This window comes from Bison bison, unplaced genomic scaffold, assembly GCF_000754665.1.
Source record: "Bison bison bison isolate TAMUID 2011002044 unplaced genomic scaffold, Bison_UMD1.0 scf7180017864145, whole genome shotgun sequence".
NCBI classification, from domain to species: Eukaryota; Metazoa; Chordata; class Mammalia; order Artiodactyla; family Bovidae; genus Bison; species Bison bison.
The window spans coordinates 8,771,226-8,784,865 of record NW_011494717.1 but is presented as its reverse complement, the minus strand read 5'-3'; the positions used below and the strand labels follow the sequence as shown (position 1 = coordinate 8,784,865).

At 45.7% G+C, this 13,640-nt stretch overlaps 1 protein-coding gene across 2 annotated transcripts in view; it reads right to left on the bottom strand.

The window, feature by feature from the left end:
* The window catches only part of DPYSL5 (dihydropyrimidinase-like 5), an 89,504-nt gene that overhangs the window by 22,989 nt on the left and 52,875 nt on the right, over positions 1-13,640 (bottom strand). For both annotated transcript variants that reach the window (XM_010840602.1, XM_010840603.1), the window contains exons 3-5: positions 4,214-4,372; positions 1,957-2,136; positions 1,075-1,143 (exon numbers count right to left, since the gene is read on the bottom strand). In XM_010840602.1, coding sequence (XP_010838904.1) covers positions 1,075-1,143; positions 1,957-2,136; positions 4,214-4,372 — 408 coding nt within the window. The remainder of the gene's footprint in view (positions 1-1,074; positions 1,144-1,956; positions 2,137-4,213; positions 4,373-13,640) is intronic.

The window sequence follows — 13,640 nt, the reverse complement described above, 5'->3', positions numbered from 1 at the left end:
CCTTATACAGGGCTTACTCAGGATAAGCTGACTTAGTTTCTGTCAGATGGTAGAACCATCACATCCTGTCTCCAGCTCTTCATCCCTCAAGGCTTCCGCATCAATTCTTCATGGGCATCCAAGCACCACTCTGCATTTAAGGCTTTGAAGAAACAGAAAATAGCTTTCTCCTCACCAGTGGTGGGGGATATCTGAACAGGGCCATAGGGCAAGAATGCATTATTTATCTAATGTGATCCTCCAGAGTCAAATTCTTCAGAAAATGGGTACTGGAGGGCATTTGTGTCAATGTCCTGCAAAACCACGCGAGGGTAAAATCAGAGGGCAGAGGAGGGGCAGGCGTTAGTTACCATTCTTTGCGATGAACAGGAAAAGAGGGAGAGAGCACATACATGTGCCTCTTGTTTCTAGTGGGAACAGTCCAGAGTTTTCCTCAGACACTCAAAGGGATCTCAGCCCCCAAATGCGGATTCACTGGCTTACAGCCTGGAGTTTCTTCTAGCATCTGAAGGCTCTTTCAGTCTGTCTTTTCTCTCCAAATTTAATTTTGGCCACTGCAACCCCTCACATGCTCACATGGCCTCCCTCAGATCCTTGAAATCAGAACCCAACCCAGGTGGGTCTGTTTCTCCAAAGTGGTCTTCCCCACAGAAGTTCAAGGCCTGGTCAGCTGAAGCATAGTAGCAGTGTAGTAGGGTAGTAGTATTAGCTGCACACTCCTGTCCGACTCTTGGCGACCCCATGGACTGTAGCCTGGTAGGCTCCTCTGTCCATGGAATTCTCCAGGCAAGAATATTGGACTGAGTTGCCATTCCCTTCTCCAGGGGATCTTCCCGACCCAGGGATGGAACCCAGGTCTCCCACATTGCAGGCAGATTATTTACCATCTGAGCCATCAGTGAAGTCCCAGCTGTAGTATGGAGGAGGCTGCTCCTTGGGAAGCTTCCAGATGGGAATTTCACCCATGGAAAAAGCAATACCAGACAACCTGTATTCACAGATGTCTCATGCATCCTAAAGATTCTGTGAATCTATAGGAAGGACGTTGACAAAGAATGCAGACGTCTTTCTCACCTCCTCTGGACGGCTGATCTCAATGCCTTCTGGGCCTGTGATACCCAAGTCTAGTGCTTCCTTTGCTCCCTGAATAATAGCAAAAGAAAGAAAATCGAGAGAATGAGAGAGATACAAAAAACATAACCCAAGGGACTATAAAGTATGCTCAGCCCAGCCCATGCCAATAGGCTTGCTGCTTTTCTCACTTCTGTAATCCTCATCTTCTAAAAAGGGCAGGATTAATCCAGGGCTCCCCTGAGACTCACTTCATAATGGTTGAAAATATTTTTTTCCTCTTAGAAATACAGTTCAGTCACCAGCCAACAGGCCTGGGACACTAAAGACATGCACTCTTTATTGATCTGAAAAATCAGAATTTCCTCACTGGAAATCTAGTTAAATCTCCAGCTTCTAGAAATGCCTAGATTAGCCTTTACCCCAAGTGTCTTTCTTAAGATCCAGGAGTAAAAAGGGGCTTGTCTGTCTTGGTCCCAGTGAGAAGATCTCTCTAATACCTCTGCTCCTCTGAGGAGGTCCAGGAAAGTGGAAGGCTGACTCTTATTTATTCTTATTTTAATGTCACATCTCATTTCTTAGAGATGCTCTGCATTCCTTGTGGTAATAGAATTTAAATATCATATTAGAATGAAGATATCATCATTCAAGACTTAGAAACCCTTTTGAACTACAAAGGAAGATTTGTTTTTTTACAGACACTAGAAAAGTTTGGATTTAGGGGCAAAGATCCATCATCTGGGGTGTTAACATCTCACACTTTCTTTTAGAATTTCTTTTAGAATTTGTCTTATCTGAACCCTGTAGGATGGGTCACAGGTGGTCAAGAATCCCTCTGAGAATTGGTGCCCACCCCCTCTTGCCCAATATTCTCTACTGCCTTGCCTCAGCCACGAGCTCCCCATTTTCAGCATGGACTCGGGCGATAGCTCCAATATCCTTGCAAGCGTGAAACACTTGGTACAGCTCGCTGTCCCGAAGCATATACAAGTCCTTGTAGGTCATGAACATCTGAAACGAGTTGACTCCCTTCTCCCTCACCAGGGTCTCCATTTCCACTTTCACCTGCAGGGCAAAACGTAAAGGCAGTGTCACCTGGTACAGACCTGGTACAGATTATCCAGAGGCTGGCCGGCCGAGGCTGGCCCAGCATGGAGGAGAGAGGTAGCTCAGTGGATGGAGTTGCCGCGTGACCACCCGTAACCTCATAGTATGTCACTCTCCTCCCACTCCCCAGGCTGCTGTGAGGTCAGATGAGCAAATGGACACGGAAGTGCTTTGAAAATGGTCCAGCATGCTACAAATATAGAAACACTATCTGGGCATGTTTCTCGAATCACATAAGCCTGTCTATATTTCTGTCTCCAAATCAGCCTTGTTGGTAAATGCACTAATGACTTTCATAGCTTGGTCAGTTCCCTCCATCCCCATAATGGAAGGGGTGTTACAGAGAAGGCATACTAATACTAAAAATCCAGAGACCTAGGGAAAAATCTAATTTAGGGACAAAACCAAACATGAAATAAAGCTATGTGAATACAGAGATTGATCCCAATACTATTTATACTAGGGAAAAAAATGGAAGAAACACTGGTCTGACAGTAGGTAAATAAATTGTGATTCATCTACTTGACAGAACACTGAGTGGCCATGGCATTGATGGTCATGAAGACCATGCAGCCAAATCGAAAATGCTCATCCTTAAAGCAAAAGAGTTACTATGTAAAAAGCAGGTATGAAAAAGACCAGAAAGAAATGAGCTAGAATAGCAATGGTCATTGTATTGGGGGTGACTGGATTATGGGCTTCCTTTCTTTTCTATTTTTAAAATCTATAATTAGAAAAAAATTTTGATTACCATAGAAAAGAATTTAAAATTCTAGATACATGAAAGTCGCCACAATCTCTGGGGAGTTAGGGATGACTGGCTTGGCCTCAATGTTGAGGATCTGAGTGGATCCTCAATTCCAGTCCCTTGATGGGGGAGGGAAGGGAGAGAGGCTCAGGGTAGGAGGGGGTTACCCACCCAGGAGGGTGTCTGAATTGGACAAAACCTCCATCTAAAATAAGGGATGGCTGGCATTAGGAATAGATGGCATCTTCTGCCCGGTACCAGGAGGGGAGTCTTCATGTGGGAGCTGGGTGGCTCTGCGGCCTTTCATGAGCACCCTTTTGGAAGTAATGAGTGAGACTGGGTGAATCTCACAATCAAGGCTTGTACTCGAGGGCAGAAGTGCAGTCAGGCTTTTAGTTACCAGCTCAGAAGGGAGTCAGGCTCTTTAGGTCAGGGTCCCCAGCTGGAGAACTTTGTAAAATCTCTCAATGCTTGTTTATTTTTAAGATCCTAGGGCACCCACTCAAGTACTGGCACATGGTGATTAATGAACACTTGATGAAAGAATGAATATTCGGGCTGCTTCCCGGGGGCAATAAGCAGTAAAAACTCCAGAAGTGAAGCAAAGTCTAAATGCCTGTGAATCTGTTTTCAGGAAGAACAAGGAAGTGGGAAGCCAGGGAGCAGGGCTTAGACTCTGGCCCTGGAGCCTGGGCAACGGGAGGCCAGGATAGCCAGGGGCACAGAGGCTGAACTGAGACAGGGCCCAGTGGGAGATGGCCTCAGGGCGTTTAGAGCAGGAGCTGGAGCCCAGCAGGAAAGAAGCACCCATTCTTTCTGGGGAAGATGGTAAGATCCATTCTTACCAGGCGGCACTGAGCCAGGACAGGACCCTCTGTTCTGAGACCTCAGTGCTGTTACTTCCAGCACAAAATGATTCGACCCTGGGGGCTGACCCCACTACTCAGCAGCGACCCCTTCTGTGCCAGTGGTACCTAATGTAAAGCGTCAGGACACGCTGATAGCCTGGTGGTCAGAGCAAGGAGCTGGTGCTCCCTGTGTATGTGCTGGAAAACTGGCTCTTTAAATTAAGCAAGACAGCCCCTGCCACATAGAATCTTAAGTGTTTTTTGTTTTAGCATTTGGGGGAGTTAGGATGCTGGTGGGAGGGACATTCCTCACTGTAGGAGAGCGTCACCCACAGCTGGCCACAGTGTCAGCTGGTCACCCACAGCGTCACCCACTAAATGGCCCCTCCGCCAACAAGAGCACTGGTTCTCCTTTCAGGGTTCCACCCAGCACTGTTACCTTGGGAGCCCACCAGGTGATCCCCACGTGGAGGGCATAGTCACAGCAAACCTTGGGGTCGGCCAGACCCCGGCACTTCTCGTAGGCTTCCACAAGGGAGGTCTCCTTGTCAGGCAGGACATGGCCGATGATCATGGTGGTGCCTCCAACAAGTGCTGCCTGAGGGAGACGGGAAAAGCCATCCGGTTACATTTCTACCCACATGTGGGTCGCTGCATGGGGAGACACTGGGTCCTCAGGTGGATATTCAGGACAACCACTGACTCTCCCACATAGGAGGCAGGGGGTCCAAGTGCAGCAGTGTTCGGGAAACTGCGAGGGGCTGGAGTTCCTGGGTCACACACAGGAGCCAGTGTATAACCTTCGTCATTACTGTGGATCCAACACACAAAGCTGCTTCTTCCTCATTTTGGGTTGTGGCTCGGTGCTTTGGAAAAACCACTTAGTGTGTTTCCTCAGCCTCTATTTCCCAATGAGACAATTCCCCCCAAATGATTTCCGACCAACTTGAATATATGAGTGAAGTGAAGTGAAAGTTGCTCATTCGCCTCCAACTCTTTGCGACCCCATGGACTATACTGTCCATGGAATTCTCCAGGGCAGAATACTGGAGTGGGTAGCCTTTCCCTTCTCCAGGGGATCTTCCCAACCCAGGGATTGAACCCAGGTCTCCGGCATTGTGGGTGGATTCTTTACCAGGTGAGCCACAAACGAAGCCCTGAATATATAGATGAGGTAATTTTAAAATATTATTTGTAATATTTTATATATATAAAATATTACATGTATATCTGTATGTAGTTACAGATATATATGTAAACCATAATGAATAAAATATTAATTTGAATATATTGTTTTGTTTTATTCTCTCACATTTCATTAAGCAATTCTGGTCAAAGTTTTTATAGACATTTTCAAATTGTTATCTTTGTTTTTAGTTTTTCCAAGAACATTATTTCCATTTGACTTGTTTGCGATAGCATTTTAGGTCCCTGTCTGATTTATCAGTGAAAAATTACTCAGGGTTTGATCCCTGGGTCGGGAAGATCCCCTGGAGAAGGGAATGTAATCCACTCCAGTATTCTTGCCTTGAGAATCCCACGGACAGAGGAGCCTGGCGGGCTACAGTCCATGGGGCTGCAAAGAGTTGGACACGACTGAGCAACTAACATTATCCCTATCATTTAAAAAATATTTTGATGCAGCGTCTTTACCTCGTTGGATGGCTGTGAAAGTCAAGAGAAGTATCACTTTGTAAAGTTTTGTCCTAATATGTGTGAGTAATTATTCAGAATTTAGTTGTTTATCTCTGTTTTCTGTATGGGAGGAAATCAGCACAATGAAACTGTCTTGATGATTTCACGCTTCTCTATTCAGTTAAATCCTTCATCACAAATCAGAAATATTGCTGGGTAATAAGGAACTGAAAAAAATTAGTTCAGTGGCCAACAAGCAATTAAAATGAAAACTCTTGCAACACTGATTTTCCATGCAGACCCTGGCTGGGTGGGTGAGACTTGTCGCCCTGTTGTCCTGGCCTGACTTCTTTCATAACTTGAAGTAACCAACAGAGGGTGCTAGTTCTTCGGTTCACACGTAGGACCCGTGATGTGGGAGGCAGAGAGACGTAGGAAGGGGAAGAGCACCAGATTGTAGCTTTGCTAGCTGGCTTCTATTTCGGATTTGGCTGGATGGTGCCAGGCTGATTCACCCTTGTAGCAGGTGGTTGTAGTCTATTTTGTCCTGAAATGCATTTCTTGCTTTTATGTGTGGACATGGGGGTGTCTGGTATATTGGGATTTTACACACTAAATTGTTTTACTTCTGCTGGGGTTCTAGATTGTTTTCCTTTGCACTCCCTCGTCCATCTGTGGCCTTGCGTCAAGAAGAAGGGAACCTGGAAACAACACAATGGAATAAGAGAGCCAAGACAGTTCTTAATATCTCTGGGTTTCTGAGAGTGGAAAAGATCTACCTGTTGAATCTCCAGGTTGGCTCAGATCAAGCTAACAAACTGTTATATAGAATATATTCTAGGCACCTACTGTAACAGATACAACTTCATAATGACTGAGAAGGCTAGGCCTGAGTTCGCAATTCTCAGAGTCCTTGCAGTTCTGAGATACACTGCAGGAGATGTTGGCCACCAGCCTTTGCATCTGCCTCCAGCCCACACCCCCCAACCCTAGATCCGTCCTGCAGCTGCAGATCTAAGCTCTGCTCACCCCTGCAAGATGCTGCCCTGGGGCTTGGTGTGCACACAGTAGGGGTCTGGCCTCCAAGCAGACAGATACAGGCTAATACAGGCCCTGGCAGTGCTAAGACCCTTTGTCAGTGGATTCCAGGGCCCCAGAGTATAGTCCAGGATTTTGGTACAGTGGGCTCTGGGCCTGGAGGTCACCTGGAGTCCAGAACTCATGGCAGAGACTCCTCTTGCCTGGGTCCAAGGATAGTAACTGAAAAGTGTTCTGGAAGGAGTCAGAAGCATCCAACAGTGGTCCTGACTATCACATTTACTGGTTGTAATCCTGTGTGTCTACTCTGCTCTGTGCCTTACCTCTGGGGGTTCAGAGAAGGTCAGGTGGCAATGGATGTGAGAGCAACTATCAGCTGCAAAGGACACATAAATAACTGGAATAGTCATTACTGCTGTTACCCCAGGCCTCAAAGCGAGCTTAACAGGAGTAAACATTCCTCCAGCTGCAGGTTTGGAGCCCAGAGCAGATGCTGGATGCAAAAGCGCTGGTTTCCTCCCAGGCAAGATACACACAGAGCTGGCTTCTAAAATATGCACAGCTCCCACCCACGGAATGAATGCCGACAAGCTCAGTCTTCACGGGAATGTGGTATCACAGATGTGACAGACCTTTCTACTGTCATCCCACACAAAACAGCCTTATAGAAATCAACAGCAGAGCGTGACCCAATCCTGTTCCGGAGGCTTTCAGAAGGATGATGTTTACCATCATCAAAAGGCAATGTGACTGTGTGACTGCTGAATGTTCAGAACTGTGTTTATGCAAGAAAAGGAAGCTGTGAAAGATCTTTAGAAATCGGTAGAAATGATGTTCATGGAGGCTAAGTCTCAACAGGGAACAGGGGTGATGCTATAACGAGTGAAAAGGCAGCATTCAATGTGTGTACCCAAGAGGCTTTAGAAGTGTGTTTGAATACACACACCCACACAAAGAGACAAAATGGAAGGAAATATACCAACACATTAACAATGACTGTTTTTGGATGATGAGATTCTGAGTAATTTATTTTTTTTCTAATTTTCTGAAATTTCTCTCTTAGACTATATTACTTTCATAATATACATAAAAATAAATCTGAGGGAAACTAAAGCCATTTGAAATTTAGTCAGCCATGTTTATGTGCTTAAAATACTTTCTTTTAAAGGTATGAAACATTTCAACCATACAGTAAAAGTACAGAACATAATACAACACATACCCATGAACCCATTACTCAGATTTAACAGACGTTAACTTTTTACCGTATTTACCTTACATATTTTTTAATTAAAAAATGAAGGAAAATATTTTCAATATAATAAGAGCTCTTCATCTTAAAATTTCCATCCCTCAACCCTGAGGTTGATATAAACTTCTCCCATCCGTTTTGCACTTTCACTGTATTTGCTTTGCAAATTAAAAAAAGGTACACAAATGGTTTTATAACTTCCATGTTCTTTTGCAACTTGCTTTTTAAATTTGACATCTTTAAGATTAATTTAAGTACAGATATTTCATTTACTTTAATTAATTCACTGTATGAACACTCCTCCCGGCATGTATTCATTTCTGAGTTCAGGGACATTGCTATGCATAGTCCTGGCGCATCCTCACCCACACCAGGGCAGTCCCTGCATTCAGGGTATATGCTGCCAGGAAGTAGAACTGCTCCTTCCCAACACATGAGCATCTCCAATCATGCCAGACTCGACCATGGAACAGCTAACTCAGCAGGGCCTCCTGGAACCTGGTGGCTGACCAGAATGGCCCACTTATCAACCCAAGCCCTTGGTTTTTTTTTTTTTTTTTGACATAAACTACTTTCCAGCCAAGCATTCCCCACTGTGCATGTGGCATTCCTTTCTATTGTGAATGTAGACCTGACATCTCTCACTACTGAGTTAATATGGACTTTAGGACCATTTGTTTAACCAGCAGACACAGCATCATTACATCCATTTGGCAGGACATGAAACAGAATTTTATTACTTCAAAGGGTTGCCATTATTTTATTTTTGATATTGATGACATACTGCTGGGTAAATCTGGATTGATTTGATGCCCAGTCATGTCACTTCCATTTGCCCCCTAGGGAAAACCAGTCTACGTAATAGTGATCCATTTTATGATACAGTTCCCAGGCATACACTTGGCAGGAACTCATACTGAACTCAACCTAAACCTATTGTTATAAATGTCATTTTTACACTTCAGAAGTTACAGACCACTGTGGGCAGACCACTGTGGGCACTCGGGGGTCTTTGTACTGACTGTGGACCTGCTCAGCAAGTTGAAAAGAAATTTCATATGTAATTTATTTGCTGATATCACAGAGTTGGAAAGAATAGTGCCTTGGCCTTTCCTGATTTTGTCAGGACAAACCTGGAGGGTCACTCTGTAGCATTTCCTATGTTGCTGCAGGTGTAGTCACATATTGCTGAGTTCCCAGTAACAATGTTTTTCTTTTTTTTCTCTACCCCTCCACTCTGCACCTCAAAGGAAAAAGTTTGATTCTCTAACTCCCAGGCCAAGAACCAACAGGTCAAGACACAAACTTGGTGAAGGCACTTGGGCCTGAGCTTATCTGTGGGGTTTTTCATTAGGAATGAGGGAAGGACTTCCTGGGTCATTTTTTCACACTGATGCTCAAGAAAGGGGGGGTGTTTGGGGGAGGTTATTGGAATCAGAAGAGCTAGATCTGCTACTACCTAGATGTACAGATTAAGGGCAACTCAAATTTCACAGAGGGAACAATCCTGCACTGAGAATCAAATAACAATTTTTTTTTGGCTGCATGGTCTTACTTGCCCTAAGACATGTGGGATCTTAGCTTCCTGACCAGGGATCAAACCTGTATCCCCTGCATTGCTAGGCGGATTCTCAACCACTGGACCACCGGGGAAGTCTCCCAAATAACAAGTGTTTGTATATGCTTTGTAAACTAAGTCCAATGCAAACATTTTAACATTTCTTAACATGACTGAGAAAGTCATCACTCGTTCAAATGGATCTGCTTCTCTTGGAATTGCTGAACTGTTTCCTTTTCTTTTCACATTGAAATTATCTTCCATCTTTTACTCATATTTGCTTCAAGTACAGAGAAAAGAAATAACCAGCTCAGTGGTTTCTCCCTTGTGCTGAATAACTTCCTTCATCTTCAGATATCTGTTGACTGCTTACAGGCCCTCTGGAAAGCCAGCTCTTAAGCAGCAGCGCTCCTTGGGATTTGAGAGACGCTCAAAAGAAGGACCTGAGCGTTTTGTCAAATGAGATGATGTATGATGGTGCTTAGAACCATGCCTGGCACTCAGTAAACACCTTTCTCATCCTGAAACATACACCCACCAGCCAAAGCCAGCTCCATGGATATATGGCTTGTGCAGCCCCACAGTGCCCTGCATTTAGAAGGGCTCTGTCCTGGTTTAATCCCTGCTGTCGTCTTGAAATTCTTAATTTTTGAATGAGGAGTCCCACATTTTTATCAGTTACACTGACGTGATCTAGGGAGATCATGCTTTTAACAAGTTTATGTTGGCTTTACTGTCAATTCATCCAGCTCACGTTGAGGGCTCAGGACCATGACTCTTTCTGCCATAACTCCCTGCCAGGCCACTGGAATGCTGACCACTGCCTCCACCCTCTTATTTTTTTTTTTATTTATTTTTATCTTTTTTGGTTGCACCCTATTCCCCAACCAGAGATCGAACCCGCGTGCTTTACAGTGGAAGTGCAGAGTCTTAACCACTGGACCACTAGGGAAGTCCCCTTCTGTCTTAGAGTCTCCCCAACACTTTTTATCAAATGCTCCTTTTCTCTGAAAAACAAACAAGACAACATAAACCCTCCCCAGAAACACCTTTTCTCCCAGATACCAAGGAACGCATGATTGTTCCTCCGGCTGCACACAGCTCCCAGGCCTTTTATTGACCAGTTGAGTTCATTCTGCAGCTGACTGGTTTTCTCTAAATTGCACATTTATAATGAATTGCACTTCTAAGCTTCCTTTTACTGTTACTCCTACCTTCCGGGTCCCAGCCTCTACTGTCTCATCCAGGGCACGGTCCCACCTCCTGACCTTGCTGTGCTCTCACAGCATTACCATATCTAAAACTCACCCTTCATTCTTTGAATTTTCAGCAGAGGAGACAGGCAACATTCAACCTGCAATATACTTTGGGAAAAGAACATTTTCCCACACTTAATCTGCCTGCCATTTAAAAGCACATTATTGCTATATTAAGAGGCAAAATGGTAGAGTGACAAGAACCAGACAGATCTAGGTTTATATCTTAGCTCCATCACTTATAGTTATAAAATCTTGGGCAAGTTATTTAATCTCTTTGAGCTTCATTTTCCTCATTGGTAAAATGGAGTAATAATATACCACTTGTGGGGTTACTATAAGAATTAAATGAGATAATGTGTGTAAAGCACCAAGGACGGTACCCACACATAGTAGGAGCCCAGTAAATATGAGTAAATATGAGTGAACACTAAGCATAATTTCTGGGTAACACAAATGTGCACACCATGTTAAGTGTATCAGATGCTCCAGAAGAAGTGAGAAATATACCTTAAGATGCTTATGTGAGAAATACAAGTACAGTTAGCAAACCGGACAAAAAGGTTCATTTCTAATAGAAATGACTTCAAAATAACGAGAGTACAAAGCAGCACAAGATAACTTTCCTCAATGGTGACAGCATCATCAAGTTCAACAAAAGACAAGGGGAGGGGAAGGACACAGCAGGATGGGAAGGCTTAAGGCAGGAAGCGGGCAGGACATGACCCTCTGGGGCCGGAAATGATGTGGACAGACCCGGGGACACCGCTGGAGGACAGAGAAAAGACCTGGCTGGTTTGGTTGAGGCAGCACTGATTATGACCAAAGTGGGTGGGCCTTGGTGACCTTGGATTCCATAGGTCAGCAAAGTGTGTTGTGGAGGTGGTGGTGATGAGGGGCTTCGGGAGCGTGGGGGTTTAGGAGCACATTTACAGAGAGGACTCTGGTCACCCCCATCCTTGGACATGTCTGTCGGCACGACAGGCTTCTAGGCAGAGAGAGAACGTGAAAAAGACTCCATAACGTGACTCTGACTATACAGTGCAAACTCAACTGCAGTGCTTTGATGATGAATCTCAACTTGGGGATTGGGATGAAGGTCATATGTGAAACCCATTTCTAGGAAGAAGCAGCAACTAGGTTTAATGACAGAAGAGGATGTGATGTAAATAACAGGGGAGGTTTAATGACTGTATGCTGAAAAAACAGTATCAGGAGAGGAGCCACCAAATTTAGGACAGAGGAGAGTTTTTAGACATCTTAAGGTAGAGCTGACTGAGACACTGGAGCAGAGGTGAAAATCGCTAATAACCAATATCCACTGAGCACACGCTCTGTGCTTGTTTTTCACAACAGTCCTGTGAAATACATGTATTATCCCCATTGTTCAAGTGAAGAAACTGAGGGTTGCACTTCTATTAGACTGGGAAGCATGTCTCTCCCCATCCGTTCTAGAGGGAGGTAGATAGAGGAGGAGGTGACCCGAGGTGACATGGAGGGGAGCTGAGGGTGCCCAGGCCCGGTCCCAGACTTAGCAAAACAGAGGGAAAGTTCTGGGAAAATGAGAAGTGTTGGTCTGAGCCAAGATGGAGGTAAAGAAAGCATATGGAAGATGCACTACAGAATCAACAAGAGAGGGCTGAACTGAACATGCCATGTTCAGGGGCCAGTTCTTTGAAGTCAGGAGCAGGGACAGAGAAATCAGGCTGGGGCTGCCAAGGGAGTGGGCACCCAGGGGCCAGGGACGGCCGACAAAGGGGTCCAGGTGAGGTCTAGCACAGCCAAAACCAGGGAGGGGTCCCAGAGCAGAGTCAGGTTGGGGCCGAGAGTGACATTTGAATTTTTGCATTTGTTCAAGATATGTTTCTATTCGCTGATAGTGTGTGGAGGTGGGAGGTTCTGGTGGGAGAGGCCTGAACTCTGGAGCCTGGCAGACCTGGGTCTGAGAAGTCCTGTGGTCTTGAGCAAGTGCTCTCTGGCTTGGGACGATGGGGGTGCCATTCCCGGAAGGAGGGCTCCCAGTAGAGAAGTGGGGTTGTGGTGGATGTGCTGAGTTTCAGGCAGGTGCGCAGAGGTGCCTAAGATGTAGCTGCAGACATGGGAGTCATCAGTAACAGATCACCTGGGGAGAGAAGGTGGGGAAGAGGAGAAGGCAATCTAGGATAGAATCCCGAGAGGCGACCACAGAGGAGAGGAGTTAGACAAAGACAAGACGATGGGGAGGAGAGCCAAGAGGGAGGAGGAAGGGCAGGCTGGCATGGGGTTATGGAAGCCAAGAAAACCCTGTCACCAAAGCAAGCATCTTCCTGGTTCACTGGCTTCAAGCGGAGGTGAGCTGCCCTAGAAGTTAAGACACCCTCGCAGGAAACTCAGGCCCCCCTCCCAGGGCGAGCAGAGCAGGGTAATTTGCAGGTCTCAAGGACAGTGGGCATACCCGATTTAAGCCGGCCTGGCTCCTGCTGCACAGATAGGCCCTGGGCGCACAAAACACAACAAGCTGCAAGCAAGAACAGGCCTGCTGAGAGAAAGTTCCAAGATTCAGTGTGAAATCCCACATCCCCTCCTCCCTTCAGCCCCATCAATAAAGAACAGACCTGATCGCTGCGCTGCGGGGAGCAGCTGGGTCAGGCACCAGTCAGGAGGCTGTGCATTGCTCCCCTTTCCCTTCTGTTGCAAATTCCTTTTGTAAGACAAAGAGGTGCTGGCCCTCTCCAGGGCTGGCGGCAGAAGCTCTGGCTGAGTCTGGAAAGGCTAATTTCAGAGGACCCGGTAGAGAAAGATGCTTCCTCGGCTCTGGGATTCTCATCCCTGGAGGGACCCCAGGCAGCAAGAGAGTAATCCCCACCATGGAAACTTTTGGAAGAAACTAGACCCAGAGAAACGCTCATGGAGGGATGCAGACCAAGATTGCAATGTCGCCCCCAAGAGGTGTATGAGGAGAGTCACTTGCACAGCAAAGGCTGCCCTCACCTAATCTTCACAAACACTGGGTTGGACAGATGTTTCCACCATCTCAGTTTTTGAGAGATGAAACAAGACTGGGATCTAGGTATTTTTACTCCAAATCTCATACTCTTGGGTAACATGGAGAATAGATCTGGTACCAACCAATAGCAACTAAGGGCAG